Source organism: Micrasema longulum, unplaced genomic scaffold (genome assembly GCF_059751315.1).
Source record: "Micrasema longulum isolate JH-2025_06_02 unplaced genomic scaffold, ASM5975131v1 h1tg001430l, whole genome shotgun sequence".
Lineage (NCBI taxonomy): Eukaryota > Metazoa > Arthropoda > Insecta > Trichoptera > Brachycentridae > Micrasema > Micrasema longulum.
In genome coordinates, this window is record NW_028278616.1 from 553460 (window position 1) to 573566 (window position 20107).

At 32.8% G+C, this 20107-nt stretch overlaps 1 protein-coding gene across 2 annotated transcripts in view; it reads left to right on the forward strand.

Moving 5' to 3' along the window:
* Arl4 (ADP ribosylation factor-like 4) overlaps positions 1 to 19318 on the forward strand; it is a 212177-nt gene extending 192859 nt beyond the window's left edge. For both annotated transcript variants that reach the window (XM_088235728.1, XM_088235727.1), the window contains one exon: positions 15378 to 19318. In XM_088235728.1, the coding sequence (XP_088091854.1) occupies positions 15566 to 16204 (639 nt within the window). In that variant the 5' untranslated portion in view covers positions 15378 to 15565 and the 3' untranslated portion in view covers positions 16205 to 19318. The remainder of the gene's footprint in view (positions 1 to 15377) is intronic.
* Positions 19319 to 20107: the final 789 nt, after the last annotated feature.

Below are 20107 nucleotides of genomic sequence, written 5' to 3' on the forward strand. Positions count from 1 at the left end.
TTACTTGATAAATGTTTAGAAGAGGAAAAAATACCCGACGATTGGCAAAATGCTGAAATTAAATTATCAATTAAAAAAAAGCGACAGTGACAATCTCGAAAATTATAGACCAATCAGTCTACTGTCACACCTTTATAAATTATTAACAACAAATCTAACTAACCGATTGACACAAAAACTTGATTCTTATCAACCTGTAGAACAAGCAGGCTTTCGCAAAGGCTTTGGGACTAAAGACCACATCCAATCAATTCGACTACTCATAGAAAAGTCAACTGGATACAACATAACACTACATTTAGATTTTATCGACTATCGAAAAGCGTTTGATTCAGTTGAAAATGGGCTGTTATTGAAGCACTCCAAAATGCCTGAGTTGATTTTAGATACATTTGATTAGTAAAATTCATTTATGACAACGCTACTGTGGATTTTTTATAATCTAAACTAAATCCAGATCCTATGTTAGAATTAAATTATACAATGCAAGTACGAGTACATAAATTAATTACTAGTTGGTTTTTGGTCCCGTGGTAAGTCAGTTCAGTTCAATAAGTCAGTTCAGATCCCAACTAAAATCCCACTTCTTTAAACTATCATACCCTTAATTTTAAATCTGGAAATATAATATATCACTTAAGTTTAGATATACAATTGTAAAGCGCCCTTGAGGTGATTTTTTACAATTTGGCGCTATATAAATCAGCCAAATATTATTATTATTATTATTATTAGTGTTGTGGACTCCGGGATTAAAGGTCATAGACTCAAATCCCACTCTACTACAACTCGTTTCCCATTTTTCCAGCACTAGATATTAACGACTTTTAGGGAATGGTCTGAAAATTGAAATGTTTGAGTAAACAACAACTCGAATATGTCTTTTTCTTTTAAAAAAAATCACGTTCTTGTAAGGAGAGTTAGAAGTCAAATGCTTATAATCACGGATGATGGCGTGTTTTAAAAATGAGCTTTTATTCATGGTTTGTAGTGCGCGTGTCCGTCTCAATTATGATTATTCGAAGCGTTCGCATCATATATCAGGAGGCATGCGCCGTTGTCGTTATTATTTTTCGTTTTCTTTTTACCTGCTCGTCTCGTTTTACATCAGAAGTTATCCCGAAATATTTAAAGATATCATGAATGAAGGGGTACAGAACCAGTGGTTACGCTATATCAGATGTACAAAACAACGCGGTAGTCAGATAGCAGAAGGGACCATGTGTATTTTTTTCAGTTTTTTGGTTTTCAACAGTTTCAATAAATATTTCAGTAAATACACATCAAAAGCAAAAAAACGACCTCAATATTTAAAAGGGTAGTTAATTATGAAAAACTGGACAGAACACAAAATGATTGTAGTTTGTAGATAAAATTAAGGTCTTATTTCAGCTCTCCTGAACATTTTCAGAAATACAGATGGTTCCTTCTGCCATCTGACTACCGAGTGTTTTCTTCGATTTATTAAATGGACAAAAAGGAAAGGCCCTCTAGGCGTATATAATAAAACATTTAAAAAAAACTATATAACAAGAACGAATAAAAATAGGAAATACGTACATAGATTTATATCAGATAATACACAGCATCGTAATAAGAAAATTAATTAATTATAATTATTTAAAGCATTAACTTTGTAGTCAAACATTTAGCTAAATTTTATCAAATATTTGTATATAACGGTTGTTGAATATGTGTTAGTTTTATATTTTTGTCCAACAACTTTGTTTGTTTAACTGGTGTCCTGACGAAGATACGGGTACGTCTCGAAACCGGTAGATATATAAAAGTCGGTAAGTGGTTATTTACAAATATTTGATAACATTTAGTAAACTTAATTTAATTTAATCATTTTTCATGATTTTTACTTTAATGTATATCGATTATTTTACCCATTACTTTATAAATGTCAATTATTTTATCTATTTTTGAAAGTAACTTTTTTAGAACTCTTCTGTAAGTACTGGTTTTAAACGGATCGAATATCAAGGAAATCGGGAAGCGAATATAAAAGCAAAATCGTATTTATGCTAATAACCGTAATAAAAAAAATGTTTTAAAAAATAAAATAATCTGCTTCTCGCCCTTTGTTATTGATTTTGAATCTTTGGTTCTGAACCCCTGGTAGTTACCAGTTGGTTGCATTTCGCAGGTGCGTGTAGAGATTTCGGAACCCAAATCATCTGCCCATCCAGAAGGCCCAAAAACCTTTTTTTCCCCGTCTCTTCAACAACAGGACCACAAAGCAGAAAGTCCTTTATGGTGATCTGAATTGTGCCAAAGCGAAGAATACCTTTGTATTGTGCTATAATTTTAGAAAGAGTATTTGTAAAGATAACTCAGAATAATAACGCCATTGAAATGATTACGGGTATCTTCTAGATCTTCTTATAGTGTTTACGTAGATCTATTTATTTATTTACTTATTAAATAGTATACATAAGTCAACAAAGTGAGAAAGAAGGTAAACATGTAAGTTTGTAAAGAAGTTAAGTAAAACTATACATATTGATTAAATGTCTGCCGAAGTGGTAATAAATTTAGACTAAAACCAAAAGATTCAATCAAATGTGTTGTGTGTTGTACTCTGTAATATTGTGTTAAACATGCCGTGTAGAATGCCTTCTCCGTGTCTAGGCGTACGAAGAATACAGTTCTGCGTACGAAATAGGACCATAACCCTAGAAGAGTGTTTTAACTCGATGGCTACTTTTTAAAATTTTTACTATGAATTTATCCAAATTTTTCAGTTTCGGGGCCAGTTTTTAACGAGTTACAAATACTACTTAATGGGAATTAAATTATTGAAAGGAGGGTGATGGCGGGCAACAAAATGAACGGCGCACTTATCACAGTGATTGCTAATAAATGTGTGTCAATCGAAGCAAGACTGGCAGTGAACAGCGGAGTTTTAGTCCCATCACTTATATATGAAAGTGGAAAGTGGAATTGGCAGAGGAAGGATGAAAGCAGAGTAAACGCGGTCAAAATGCGATCTGTTAGACGAATATGTGACAGGGTTACGAATGATGAAATCAGGCGAGAGTGCTAATTTAACACTGGTGTAATTCATAAAATCGATAACGAATGGATAACGAAAGAACGGTAAAACAGATAATTTTATATAGCGAGGACGATCAAGAAAGACGTGGCATGATCAGACAAACCAAAATCTGAAATCTAGGCATGTCAAAAGCAGACACAACCGAAGGGCATGTCAGGATAGACGTGTGTGGCGGTCCATCCTCTCTGCTTACCCCTGGCGAGATAGTAGTAGTAGTTGTGAGATTTAAATTATGGTAGAGTGGGGTTTGATCCTTGGACCTCTGATCCGTGAGTTCGCGACACTTGCCACGGGACTACAGCCCAATTGTGCCCTCTGTCTACTACCGATTACCTACTGAACTAAGAACATCCGTTGAAACTTATTATTTTTATTCGATTTATTTTCGCTCTCCGTAAATGTTTAATTGTGTGCATTCAGAGTCAAGGTGACGGTATAAATACAACATGCACTAAATGACGTCACTTTGGTTCAAATATTCAACCTTATTTGCTATTGATAAGAGCACAATGCGATGTTTTGCAAATATTGGTTCAATTCATTCAACCGCCTCGTATGTCAGTGTACATAATATGTCTTTAAATAAGCGATTAACGTAACAAGATTATCAATTCAAAATAAATACTCAAGATTTATTCAATTGCGTTGATCCCTCTACAATCAAAATGAATTCTTTAGATAATGCGCGGTTTCACCTTTCTTTATATAAACGTATTCTTGTATTTTCTCCCAGGATTATGGCACTTTAGCGAATATTTACCATTAGCGTGTCTCTGTTGTTTGTTTTATTTTTTTAAATATAGGAACTAGAACTATCTGGACCAGACCGCAAACACACTAAGGGGGTGCGTCTTCGGCACTTCTTACTGTTACTACGTTCCAAACAACATTGCAGCGCCCATCATTTGGGCAGGTGTTGAACGTTGTGTTGTTAAAAACAGTAATTTAAAAATATGCCTTAGTAGCTTCATTTATTTTATTTATTAGATTTACGGCCGAAGCCAATCACAACACTTGTGTACATGAAGAAACAGTAGGGGAAACCGAGGAGAGTTGTAACAGAGGAGAGTTGTAACAGAGGAGAGTTGAAACAATGGCGATATCAAGAAATCTATGATCGATGGCGAACTGCCAACATCGCGCATTTATTGTTTTTTTGACGTGCCACTTGATGGAGTCGGCAACAGCAATCTACAGGGACTGGTTGTGTGTATACGACATCTGGACGGAAAAAATACCAAGAGTATGTTTTTAGCCAGTATTTTGCCGGCCTGTTATTCGATACGTGTTACTTGAACGCTGACGTGATATCATTTTCAATATGCACCGACTATTCAACTTTTAAAGCGTGATATTGTTTTTCGTAGCTCGGCTCTAGTTTAGAGGTTAAAAGCCATTATTCTGAACAAGGCCTGATTTTTTGGGCCTTTTTTTATTAATTTTATTACTATAATGTTTTGTGGTGTGAATTTGGACACCGAACCGTTAATTGTTCTTGTTTCAGAGTGCCCAATCGATATGTAAGAAATACTCTATTGCTATAATTTATGAATACTGCACGATAAAGCCTAACCAATATATTTTTATTAATAAACATACCAATGGTATTACAGCAGTAAAAATTTTTTTTCGCCAAACTTAAAGTAATGATTTTGATAAAAAATAATCATTAAAACCTCTTTGGTGAGGTTTTACAATGTTATTTGATTCGGGTTATGGTCCCGTGGCTAGTGTTGCGGACTCACGGATCAGAGGTCCGAGGTTCGAACCCCACTCCCCAACTTGATGTCTATTTTCTAGTAGTGAGTTATTTACAACTCATTGAAAATCGTTGGTGGCCTCCGTGGTGTAGTGCTCAAGACGCTTGACTCACACACGGAAGGTTCCGGGTTCAATTCCCGGTGAGAACACAAAAACTAAATGTGATTTTTCTCAAGCCTGGATGTTCTGTAATGCAATTCACCATTATAAATGGACCTCCTGGCCTGTTGCAAATAAATAAAAAATAGTCACCAAAATTGAAATATTTTGGTAAATTATAAGAACGATAATATTCTTTTTTTTTTAAATAATATAGTACTAGCGGACCCGACAGACGTTGTCCTGCCCGAACGTTGGTTTGCCTGCTATTACCTTAGAAAATATATTCATTCATTGATAAGTTGGTATGTAGATACTTGTTTATGATTGAATTCCAAAACTAAAAAAATGTTAATATTCAAATATTGAATTTAAGTAGGTACCTAGGTACTTTTTCATGGTTCAATTCTAAAACATAAATTTTTTTTTTTTAAATATGGCATTCTTTTTGCAAACGTCTAACTCCGGTCTTCTCACCAACAGAGGGGTGGACTTATGTAGGAATAGGATTTTTTTAATGTATTGAATAAAAAATATTTTAGCATTGCCAAAATACCAGTAAAAATAAATAAATGGGTAGAAATTATAAGGAATTTAAGAAAAGAGTCTGATTGAGATCTTTAAAAAATGTATGTTGTTTGTAAACATTCAAAAACAAACTTTTTTATTCGCTAAAATACATTTTTCCTTTTTTTGTAAATGCAACCCTGGAAGATCGAAGAATAAAACATTTAAGCTCCATACTTTTATTAACACATTAGATTGAAGATTTTAATATCTACGAACACGCACAGCGCAAAAATATTTCTATATTTCTCCGAAAGCCGCACGTATATTGGTTAAGCCGTGTAGGAGGAGTTCAATGACATCACTCGTACAGAAGAATTATATATATAAAGATTATTCAAGGCGTTCTTATTAATATTTTAACTGAAGTCATTAACTATAGAGTTTTATGAAAAAAACGAAAAACATAAATATTATCAAATTTAAATAGGTACTAACGAATTTAATAAGTGTCAATCCACTTTAATTTTCCGTGCCGTTTAGATTAAGATGATATGTGGAAATAGACTATTCTCCTGGTTTGTTTACTTGAAAATTCTTGTTTAGTTGTGTTTATTCAGTTAACTCGTGCGCTGTAAAAAGTAGAATAAAAATTATAATAATACATACATGATGAAAAAACTTAAGAGTTGCGCATCCCGCCATGGTCAGCGGATAATACACAATAAACACAGCACATCAATGTATAATGTTTGTGTTGCAACTAATCAAGATTCATTTATGGTGATTTCAGTATAGCGTACAATGCTGCTATAATTATAAATTAACGAACCACGTGATTGGGGGCCAGACCGCCAGACGTCATGTTTCCTCGCACTGAAATGATGTCATCACGACTCTTTAATCACGACAATCAGTTTATTCGTTTGCTGTGTGCATTTCGATGATTATTAGGACTTGCAATCATATTGTCAGTGTAAATTATTTATTATTCAACGTAGTTTACGTGTTCCAGATAGACGTGTCAGAAATAACAATATGAACAGGTGGGTATCGAAAGATATTTGAAAAACATAATAAGTATTATGGTTTTATCTTAAGTGATCAATATCTGAACACAGACGAATTAAATGTTTTTTTTATAGATAACTCACCCGACGATATGAAAAAATAATTGGAGAATGTGAAAATTTAAGCATTTACAGAGCTTATGACGTGTCAGTGGCTCGTTTAAGTGATTTACACACTGTGTATCATTCACCATTCTGCCTAATGTTTGTGATTTTCACATTTACTAATTTTCAGAAGTTTTATATCTAGTCAAATCATTATTTTTCGCTTCCCCTTGGGCGACATTTTTGTTTATTTCTATTGTTTCTAATTAGTCTCGATTTCCACATTCCTAAATAATTTCTTAATCTTGGTTGAGATATTCGAAATAAAAAATATTACCTACGTTTTTGGGATAATATTTAAAATTTAATTGCGAAAAACACGAAAAACCCATAAGTTCATGCTCATAGTGCAAGCAAAAGAATCGCTCCTAGAGAAATCCGTAGAGCTACTAATACTAACTGGCCAGCTGGCGTCTGACAGAAATACCTGCAACTTTGACGTTCGCTCGTTCGACGCGTGAAATTGCCTCTCCCGCTCCCAAATATACCTGTAGTATCGAGAGTGAGACGTAAGTGAAACAATTGTATATTCGGTACTCTTATTGCTTACTTCGCGATATATGACACAATGGTAAACGTTCTGTTGTGTTGGTGATTTATCTCTGATTTGTGATAAAATGTTTTTTCTGTTGCCAATAAGTATTAATAATTTAATAAATATTTTAACCGATACGTAAATGTATAACGGAGGAATACGGGAATCAGAATTTTTCATATTATAAGATAAAATTATTAGATGCAATGTGTACTAGCTACATACGCATCGCCGGGAAGGTAAAGTTAAGATATTCCTATCTTCATCTTTAATTTTAAGAAGGTTTAATTCCCGTTTTACAAGCATTCGGACAGACTCAAAAGAATGAACAATATTTTGAGTTTGTCCAAATTTTTGTAGACAAGGACTGGATTCAACTCCCTGGGGAGCTGTTTATATTAATATATTAAAACAGAGATGAAGAACATTTAAAAAAGGTAATATAGAAGGTCCAGGCATCTACAGGGCTTATGACCTGTCAATGGCTGGTTTAAGTGGCCACTTTACACATTGTGTAACATTCTCCATTCTGCCTATATTTGAACATCTATATTCCTTCAATTCTTTCATCTGTTGATGTTTGTGAAGTTAAAGAGCTGAAACCTTTATTTATGCGGGTGAGATTCATCCAATTGAATTATTTCACCTACATACTAGGCAACGCCTGAAAATATTATTTTATGTAACAGATGAAAGAATTGAAGGAATATAGATGTTCAAATATAGGCAGAATGGTGAATGTTACACAGTGTGTAAAGTGGCCACTTAAACCAGCCATTGACAGGTCATAAGCCCTGTAGATGCCTGGACTTCTATATGACCTTCTCTTAAATGTTCTTCATCTCTGTTCTAATATGTCAAAAGAATGAAATATTATGGGTGTATAATAATATGTACTGTTTAAAATAACCGAATTTAAAAAATAATAATTAAAATGTAATTGTTTATTACAAGTATAAATAATAAATCTCTTACATACCTCGTGCATACAAATAAATAACCATTGTTTTCTTGGAGATTTATGGCCCATGCTTTGTATTACATAGATGTATTGTAATCGTCTGCACATATGTTAAATCTGTTTAAAACAAAATATAGATAGGTAGACGTAATAAATTAAACATATTTATAAAGTTAAGATTTGAGAAAAACTTATAACTACCGACTTTCACATATAACAGGGGGACGGTAAAGATGATAATTTATTACTGTTTTATAATAGTCAGCTCAGAATTTCCCATTTGAAAATAATATTTGTATGATTTTATTTTCACTGTGTTATGTTATAGAGGTAATTCAACATTTTATACAAAAGTATTATATTTTCGTATGTGAAATTTATGTCGACTATTTCTACAATCTAATATCACTTAATCTCTCATCAAATAATTTAACTCCGTATTTATATTGTGCAAAATCTCTCAAATAAATTTAATATGTCGACCGTTTTCAGAACACGGCAGTTTCTTTGGAAAATCACAATGTTTGTGCTTCAAATCTTAATTTTGACTCTCTTATCATCTCCGGTATTTACAATTTAACGAAAGAAGTCGGTTTTCACATGGGTTTCTTTTTTCTTTGTAAAAATAGTTAAAATTTACTCGAAAAAAGTCGCAAAAAACTGGATGAATGTTTCATTTACATTGGGTCGGATAAATAAGTGAAAAACAACTTTAAAAGTATCCAATTGAATGATCGCACCTTTTTACTGCAATTTGTTCGAAATTTGAAATGTTTGCAATTGCTCCCGTAAATTCACTCTTCAACGCCATCTTGATATTACGGAACATAATTGAGTAAATTTTGTTTATAGTTTCGTGAACTGCATTGTTGTCAGATGCCGGAGTAAGTTAGTGGGCTAGAGTGTGGTCGTGCGCAGGATTTGTATAACTAATTATGTAAAATATGCCCACAGGTAGCTACTAAATATTATTTGCTGGCTGTATTATTGATCGCTTAGATTGTTTGTCCAAGCGGGGCATCCGGTTCTGACGGTCCAGAAAAGAGGCATAATTCATTTACGCGGGCCTTTGTTGGCCAACATCCGACACCTCTCATTGGTCTCTGGATCATATGAAACAAGTTAAACCTACGTACAATTGTACAACTCTTCCGTGCGTCATAGTTCCTTCTTAAATTCTTAAAAACGGTCGTCGAGTTATGAGATTTATTGTATATATGTTATTAGCTTTGTTACTATACGCACGTAAACATTATTCTCTACCTTCCGTTACAAATACAAGAGTTACTAGATACTCCACCCTGATGCTGCAAAAAAATTAGTACAACCTTCGGTCAAAGAGGATTGGCCTACTACTCGGTTAAAGTGTACAATCTACTTCCATTATCCATAAGGACAATTAGTAAGTTCTCACAATATAAAATTGCTATTAAGAAATGGATAGTGGAGGTGGGTTGCACACGGATCGATGAGTGGATCAAACCAAACAGGTAAAATGTGTGTACTGTTAATGAATTTTTTTCTATCGGTCCATATAAATTAGTTATGTTTTTTATGATTATTTTAGTTTATAATTTTTATTACGTTAATGATAATTAGGTTAATTGGATTAATTACGTTTTTTTATTGTTATTTTTATGTCAACTTGGTTAAATAGCTAATTCAAGGCATGTTTCACATTTTGTAAAATATTTCCCTCTTCACGTGACACCCCAGTGAGGGAACATTATTCTGTATAAAAAAAGAATACAAACAATGTAAAAGTATAAATAAGGCGCATAGGGCACTGCATCGGTACAGCAAACGCGGCATATATTGACCATCTCGTCTTGATCGTAAAACAACGACGGATCGTCACGGATGTGCGAAAAATGCGACCTTGACTTTCTTTTATATTAGACCGTGAAAAGGTTATATAAAGGCTTTATATTCCAGGTTTAAAAAAAAATTACCTGTCACTAACCCTAGTATCAAAGGATATACTTTTGTACTTGAGTTAGAGTTGCGGCATGAAGTATTTAAAAAAATATTAAACTGCTCTCATGTGAAGTTTAAGAAAATCACATGCGTCGTTGTTCTACGACCATGACGATCTGTTTCATGAAGTTAAGGTGATCAGCCATACGAACATAAAATATTGCAGTGTAGAGCCATCTTTTTAATCAATACTTCATGTCAATCGTCCCAGGAGTCGATCCCGGGATCTCAAATATGCAGGCGGACGCCACAAACACTACACTAGGAGGCGGACTTATCTCCACTCGATTTCCATATTAAGGAGTTTTACTTGAGAGGATCCGTCGAGTCGAAAGCACTCATCCAGGATTCTGGTTCTATTCCACACGAAGTACCGTATTCGTAAAACGCCCGAACACGGAAAGCTATTTTTTATCACAAAAGCTATTATACAGCAGATTTTTTGATAAGATTCATGATACAGGTGATTATAAAATATTCAGGACGAATATGTGGCGGAAATAAATTGTTTCCGGTTGCCGATATCGAGTTTTGTGAACAATTACATCCTTCATGTACTTCCGTCGCCGGATACCGATGTCCCTCATTTGAACTCTGACCATACCGTTAACAAACACGGTAATTCTGACATGATTACTGCTTTTATCCTATCTTCGTATATCAGGTATGGAAAGAGCACGAATTTTTGTTATCGTGGGTCGTTATTACTCACGCGACCTCCTAGATATAAAACATCAGATTAAAAAACGAATAATAGAAGGCTGAAAGTTGACGTTGGGTCATTGTCAGAGCTTACATAAAATTTTACCAAGGATCTGAACCAACTTACGACATGATTTCAGCTGTCATGGATTCAAATGAATAGCAAACATTTTTTCTTAGCAACAACGAGAAATCAGGATTGAACATATCACTCAATAATCAGCGTATCTCTTATTTATATTTAAAATATTTCCCATTTTTATCATATTCAAGGTTATCAGCTTGGTTTGGTTGTTTCTGTTAGTATTTTGCTTTTTAATTAGTGTTTTCTGTTTTATTCTTTTGGTATTTCTGCCCGGTTGTGTTTCGATTCTAGATAGGTATTTCTCATTTCGTTTCTTCACAGTTTTATTCAGTGATTTTTTGCTTAGACTCACTCGTTACCCTGGCTTTATTCTGCTCAGTTGTCAGTACCTTTGTATTTGATCCAAAAGTAATCGCTTCTAGGGTACATATTCTGATGGAAAATTAAAATTTATCTTAAATTTTAACTACAAAGTAAAATAAAGTTTTCTGTATGATAATAATAAGGTAGCATGTTTTTTTATCTAAACGTGTTCAATTACAGGTTACACAACGAAGATACTTTAAATCTTCATACACGTATACACATTTTCGTACATAAATATCAATTTTATTTTATACTGTCTCGATATAATACCGATGATGATAGCATTTGTAATCACGGCCCAGGGAATGAAACATGTTTGACATCCTTTGTTTCTTGTAAGTAAAATACTCATTCAATTTTTTTGGCACTTGGCCGAAATTACCGAATAAATTTCTACCTTATCTCCCTTAGTCCTAGATGTATTTATTTATTTAATACTTCAAGTACAAAAAATAAGTACTTTGGAGGACTTATTGCTAAAAGCAATATCTTCCAGCCAGGCAAAAAACAGACTGGTCAAAAAAAGAGATTGGTACTAGAGATTGGTATTGATCTTGTACTAAAAAAACATATGTATATATCAAAAGATACGTACATATGTTAAAATAATTTTAAAAAAACTAATTAATCTAAAGTTGTTTTTCATCCTCCATTCTTGAAAGCATTTTTATTTTTTTGTTAAGTTTTTTGTTTTATATATTGTTGTGACATATTTAGTTATAAAGATGTTAAACTTGTTTTGTTTCTTTGTTCTGAATACGTGTTTTTTTTATTTAAATGCTTTTATTATTTAAGTCCCGAATTAAATTTTAATAACTCCTAGGAATGTAATTAATTTGTACTATACTTAGTATTATACGATTTATACATAAATTTCGCTCCGGAGCACAATGCGTTTGGCTGAACGATCAATGCATAATCAAAGTATTCTCAATCATTCCTAAAAAAATCCTTGTAATTAATAATTCAAAATTACAGATGACAATTAAATACTATTATCATGGATCTGTGCGATTCGTGATACAAAACATGTTATCTAAGGAATGTTTTTATTATGTGACCTAGTATTTCGACCTCCCCTCGGGTAATGGGGATACCAAAACATCTCGCAGCAAGTCAAAAAGGATTTTCTTCAACTCCTGGATTGCAATGTTATGATGCATCTTAGCGTGTCGTTTCTTCGCCGTGCCTCGACTTACCTTATCCAGCTCAACTCACTGGGTACACAAACTCGTGCGAGAATATTACAACAGGTATAAACAGTTAGTTTAGCCCTTGGGCAATCGCATAGCGCAAATTCCACGTGTTTTGACCAATAAAATGCCGAGGTTTGTCGAATGGATTCCGAATAATTCCGAATGCTGCCACTAGAAACCATATCTATTATCTATACACTAATGAAGCTAGAGATTAATAATATTTAATATTATTGTAAATTATATAGACAAATTTTAATATTTTTGTAGGCTGTACATGCTACATAATATTTTTTACAAAGCTTCTTCTATATTATATTTTTGTTAAGCTGGGTTGTCGTCCGTGGCTAGTGTCACGTGGCAGAGGTTCGAGTTTCGAACCCTACTCAACCACATCTTGATTCCTATTTTATAATAGTGAGTTATTTACAACTCGTTGAAAATTGCCTCCAAAATTGAAATACTCCTATTAGGTGGATTCATAGGATCACAAATAATTAAATTTAGAAAAAATAAATGTGCTTAAGATATGTATTTTTCAACAATATTTTGAGTTTGTCCAAATTTTTGCAGACAAGGACTGGATTCAACTCCCTGGGGAGCTGTTTATATTAACATATTACAACAGAGATGAAGAACATTTGAGAGAAGGAAGTCTAGGCATCTACAGGGCTTATGACCTGTCAATGGCTGGTTTAAGTGGCCACATTACACACTGAGTAACATTCACCATTCTGCCCATATTTGAACATATATATTCCTTTAATTCTTTCATCTGTTGATGTTTGTGAAGTTAAAGAGCTAAAACCTTTATTTATGAATCTCACCCGCATAAATAAAGGTTTCACCTCTTTAACTTAACAAATATCAACAGATGAAAGAATTGAAGGAATGTGGATGTTCAAATATGGGCAGAATGGTGAATGTTACACAGTGTGTAAAGTGGCCACTTAAACCGGCCATTGGCAGGTCATAAGCCCTGTAGATGCCTAGACTTCTTTATTACCTTCTCTTAAATGTTCTTCATCTCTGTTGTAATATGTTGATTTATATGTAAATATATTTTTTAATCATGACATGGATTCTGGCAAAATAAGGCTGTGCGTTTTTTTAGAAATAATTCAAATTGAAAGAGGTTTTTACCATAATAAACACGCGAAATCCCAATTTGAGTAAAATATAGGGAATTAACCTGATTTAAACTATGTTTCCGGTTGAAAATATAGGGCAAAATAGTTAAATTTGAATATTCTTTCTTCTTTTGCGTATGAATTACAACGAAATCGTTTTTAAATTATTATTTTAATATTACCTCTCCTGTCTACGATCACGCATCTCCTCAGAGCAGTGAAGTTTTTTGAAAAATATAATCGATTATCAAAATATATTGAAACAACTTGGCCAAAAAACCTTTTCATGGTCATTTTCATTAATAGTGTACGTAATTTATTATCTATAAATATTAATTACGTTTTTTCGTATTGTTTGCTAGTACGAGTAAATATTAAATATTTATATTCTAGTCTAGGCATTTACAGGGCCTATGACCTGTCATTGCCTGGTTTAAGTGGCCACTTTACACATTATAGCAATAAAACAGTAATAGAAAGTAAACAGTATGTGAAAAAAGGCAAAGTAAAATAATGAAATTAAGAGCAAAAGAAATGACATAATTGTTAAGTACGGTTGATTATGACAAAAAGACTTAATCTTGTGCAAAATCCCCCGCTGCGTCAGATGTAGTTTGTTATAAAAATTGTGGAATTTATTCGGTATCCACTGCTTCAATACCAGCAAACCGTTGACTATTGTTGAAAGCGTGAGTATTATTACTGAACAGTTACTGGTGTTATAGAACAAGCTATTTCAGTAGTGGTATAGCGAAGGACTAATGTTTTTAGCATTAACAGAATCCGAATATATGAACAAAATAACATACATAACTCAATTTTGCAAAAAAATGTGACTTACAGCCTTTCAGCTTTAAGGTACAGATATATGAAATAGCAGCATTTTTCTGTTAACGTATTAATTTATGTATCAGAATCAAGAGTTAATTACATTTCTGTATAGTTTGCAGCTCCATCATTTTGACAAGCGTCTACAGAGAAAACATAAAAACTAAACAATGATGCAATTGCTAATAAAGCCAAAATAATAGCTTTATGACTTATGGTGTAACATTATCGCAATCTATTTTTATAGCTCACGTACCTCAACACGGGTAATCGTTTCACCTTTAAAACGTATTTATAATTAACGCCCGCCTATAATTAAAGTACCGTATTTAAAAATGTGTTATATAAATATCTTGTTTGTCGGTGCCGAAATCGCATTTGTTTATTTATGAACGATTTTTCTTCTATGTCGTATAAGGTAATCGAGTATTTTTTAAACACTGATAAAACTCGGGAAAGTTTGCTAGTTTGTTTGCCTTTATTAACATTATATAGCAACTGTGTCCTTGATTTCTTTTCCATAAGTATTAGTCTAATTGTTCGATAACCCAAATGATACGACACTCGTGCATCCTCGCAACATTATATCAGGCTCTAAACTAGATGAATAACGATGTCCCCCTTATTACTATTAAATTATAGCATCCTGTTGTTTCTTGGGTGCCTCGGGCTTTAGTTTTTGTTTTAATGGACCAACACGCACATTGTTCTAATGGGCACGTCATTGTATATACACGAGACGTCCAGGATATTAGGGATTATACAAGAGGCCCCTAAATTTGTTTTACTCTATCATTTACGGACACCGTATTATGAAATCTTTAACCCGCTGCGCTGTTTAAAAAGGTTTTTTGAATGATGACATTCGGTTCCTATCTTTATCGGATATCGATATTGCTTATCTATCTGTCGTATTCATACGGTTCTATCAACCCCCCTCTCGTATCACCGGCGACTCACAAAGATAATGACAACACTTTTCTGTTTCCAGATATGTGGCTGCCGTCCCTTCGGCTGCCGGAACCCGTGCTCCGTCGGTCCAGAGACAAGTGCAAACAGATGGGCAACATCCGGTAGAGAAATAGAGGAGTTCCCCTTCCTCGGCTCGCCCTTCGACATGACACGAACGTAAATCGAATAGAACCGAGTGAAGATAGTATAGCAGAAAACTGTTATTGAATGATGGGTGCTAATATGGGCAAAAACTCAAGTTTGCTCGACGCCCTGCCCTCGACGCAGGGCACCCTCCACATTGTCATGCTCGGACTAGACTCCGCGGGGAAAACAACGGCTCTTTACAGGCTGAAGTTCGATCAGTATCTGAACACGGTCCCTACTATAGGTTTCAATTGCGAGAAGATCAAGGGTACAGTAGGAAAAGCGAAAGGTATCAATTTCCTCGTGTGGGACGTCGGAGGACAGGAGAAACTCAGACCTCTTTGGAAGTCCTATACGAGATGCACCGACGGAATAGTGTTCGTACTAGATTCAGTAGACGTGGAGAGAATGGAAGAAGCCAAAATGGAGTTGATCAGAACTGCCAAGTCCCCTGACAATTCCGGCGTCCCAATTCTTGTTCTGGCAAACAAGCAGGATTTGCCCGACGCCAGAGAACCCAAGGAGCTGGAGAAGCTACTGGGACTGCACGAGTTAGGAGGTAGCGCTCACGGGTCCAAGGACGGCATAGCGCATTGCTGGCACGTGCAACCGGCTTGCGCCATCACAGGAGACGGTCTCCACGAAGGTATGGAGGCTCTGTATGATATGATACAGAAAAGACGAAAGCTAGCCAAATTGAACAAGAAAAAGATTAGATAAATCACTTTTCAAAAATAGTTTGGTTAGCGCGTTAGCAAAAATTGTTGTTTCAAAAACATTGGCAGCTTCCACTCTAGATGTTTTTGCCATCTACGTTAAAACATATCGCGTTATTATAAACAATGCAGTGTTAAATAATTTCGTTTGTGCATTTTGGTATCGCTATAACTTTCAACCATCAGCACAAAGAAAGCTTCTGGGCATTCTAAAACATTATGATTTAGTACCATTAGAGAACTGCTAACTGTATGTAGTTCTAAACAGTGTTATTTGTATGAAACTGACTGGGTTACACAATATGATTATAGTTTTGCAATTATTAGTTTAATTGTTGCTGTGCTATGATGTCTGCCATTTTGGTAAAATATAAACATAATCTAGGCTTCATTGTAAATACAAACCATCCCTGAAATATGATTTTGTTTTATGAATGTGATATTATAATCGGATGTTTATTGTAAATACGTATTAGCCATTTAAAACGGTTTACATTAGTTTTAGTCGTACCTAATAATATTTCATTTGTGACATTGTATTTTTATCGTTTACTGATTGTTATAACAAATGAATATTATTATTTCCAGATATTAATGTCACAATTTTTAATACAGAACGTTTTGTATGTTATATTTTACTTCCGAGTTCCACCGCTTTGAGTCTTAGCTGCCCAATAAAAAAAAGAATGTAGTTTTTGGCATTTTTTGTTACAATCTTTTCTATTATTGCCTTAAAGTTTTTGATCCTCATGCTTACATTTAAATAAAATAATAAAACATCTAATAACCTCATTACTTAATTTAGAATGTAGTATTGCATCTATGTAATATTTTTATCATTTTTCGTTTGGGCAGCCGATAAAAACTATTTTACAATTTATATTTGAATCACTAACTTTGTGGTTACTCATTATAATTCAAATTAAACAACTTTGTTTTACCCACTTTTTTAATTTATTTTTTGCCGACCGGTTTCGAAGCTACACAAGATTTTTTATCAAGGTATACTTTACTAACTTTAACTTTTTAAACTGTTTTATTTCAACAATTTTGAAAATTCCTTACAGGGAATCTCTTATAATTTATAAAAATGTAATTTAATCAACCTGCACATTATTCTTTTAATTTTTGAACATTCGTATGACATTTATTTTTAACTGAAAAGTTTTTATCCAGTTTTAAAAAAAAATATATTTTCAAAAAGCTAACTAATTCTACGCATTGTACAGTTATTTTTAATGTCATTTTTGCACAAGAAAATTTGTGTTGAATGTTTTTTTGAATGCTACGCTTTAAATCTCTTAAAAACTTTACTGACTACATACCCTTACATAAAATCATGTACATTAAATATAATCATGTAGAGTTTAATAAACATTATTTTCATTTGGAATAATTAACATGTTATTTAATCATATTACATATTTTAAGTAAGTCAGTATTTTAATTCACATCAATCAATTGACTTTTTAAGTTATCAATATAAAAAATAAATAAACATGAAATTTACGATCACAATTTTCCTAGAAAATTTTATGAATGTTGTAGTTAAAAAAAAGTAAATATTGTTTGTTGTATTTACAGTTTCAAAATAAACATTTAAAATTGTTATGTATAGCTCTGAATTTAATCATGAAACATTTATTGTGTTTTGATTGCATGGATTTAATTAAATTTTTACCTGTATTCGACTTTAGCTGAAAACTCACTATCGCAACTAAAGTTGCGTTTTTTTTAAAACAATTTTAGCAAAAAAAAAGTATTTGTGTAGATGATTGAGTTCATTCATCAAATTCAAAATTTATTGTTGAATAAATTTTTCGCAAATTAGATATTGCGTCCACATTCATATAAGATTATCGATATGGTCGACCTATAAGAACACACCAATAAATATATAAAAATGGCTTTAAAGCATCGTTAATTCGAATAGAAAATGACCATTTTAACACTGTTCATATTATACTAACGCAATACCAAATACAATAAATGAAATTTTGTTACTTAATATTTATGTTAGATTCTGCATTTAAACCATGATTAAAATCGTGAATTCTGATTGATAATTAAATTTTATAGAATCGTGGAAATAAAATTAATAAATACGTTTGGTAACGTAGTTTCAAGCCTGTGCAATTGATATTTTTTAGATGATTAGATTTTTATATAAAACTCTAATTAGAAAGTTTACATTTATTAATCCGTAAAAATACTCACGCAAACAAAACAATGGGATTGAATCATTACTTAATCTACAGTAAAAAATCATTTCCATTGAATTTTTTACTTTCATTTTGGGAGTCATATAGCATAGAGTAATATGAAACCGTTTATATTGTTTTTATAAATACAATAAGTCTTAAAAGAAGCATAAAGTTATGTCAGCCTCAATGTAAATTTATTCATTGTTTATAATGAAATGTTTATTCGTTTTATAAATGTGTAAAATAGTAAAATTTTAATCCCCGGGTGTCGAATTTGATATACTACTTAATATAACATTAATCTGATTGTATTCTGCACTTTTCTTCGTCAGCTATTTTGTTTTACATTCGCTTCATCGTATTTCGATATGTCTAGTAAAATACCATACAAAGAGAATTTGTCTACTCCATGTAGTTTCTAAAGCTAATGTATGTTAGGTGTTAAATGGATAGCTTTTTTATCGACTGTGAAGCTATACATTAGATTATATTTAACGTAATTATTTATTGAACCATTGTAACACTGTTTGCATATTTTAAGTGACGTCGAACAAAAGGAAACATCAGAAGTTGTTATTTTCAAATTACTGATGGTTGAAAACCGGGTTAGGGAAATGTTTAGGGTACTAAATAATATGTCCGATAAATGGTGAGTTCTGTTAAGTCATAAAGTTATCGATTTATGTATGTTTGATGTGGATTTTATAGTTAAAAGGTGATGATTGAGTGTGCGTTATTGTTTTTCATAGATTTTCGCCTTAAAATATACTATTTCTGTCCTTTAGCTGTAAACTGTTGTGTATATATGTGTATTTTTAAACAACCTACCAAACATACCTGTAATTACTATATACCTAATTGTTTTTATCATTATATGATTGAACCCGTCATTAAATAAATGTTCATTTTTAAAATAACGTCTATTTATTAAACCCCCCGAATTCCGAGAAATAATCCAATTTCAGTGACGAACTTTATTCATTGACAACGTCTCGATATTTATAGACTTTTCGAGACTTCTAGACTATTCGATACCAACGATAATTCTTAAAAACAATGGTGAATGTAGTTATTAAACCACATCATAGAATACTATTTATTAAACTTTTTATTCAAATGAATACAAAACATTCAAACCAACTATCCATATATCACCAAATACACATGGATCACAATAGCCTAACTAAAATAACAAAACAGAAAAATCTTCTTAAATCAACAGCTAGGGTGAAGTCGGCTAGCGGCCAGCAGCCATCATACTTCTGACAGAGTCAAGGAAACATATGTGCTGCTCTACCATACATTGGAGCAGTGCCGCACCGAGCCAGTCTAATAGGAAAAAATGTACTAAAATAGCAAATACGTAAATAAAAAAAATCACAATCAGAGTTTTTAGATAATTTGATTTGATTTGATAATTTGATGAATAAGAAGCTTGTTTGCTTTGAAACCGGTCGGTGAAAAATAAAAATTAGTGGTTAAAAAGAAAGTTGTTTTATTTATTTTATTAATTTGATCCACGTTATGTAGACTTACGTAGCTGAACTAACTAATAGTTTACCCTGAGGATGGCTTCTGCAATAGTAGTTTAAACGTCGGAACGAATCCAACTTACATGGGATCACTCAAATTAGAAGATGCGTATTTATTTATTATTTATATTATATATGTATTTAAATATTATTATTTTTAAATAAAAAAAT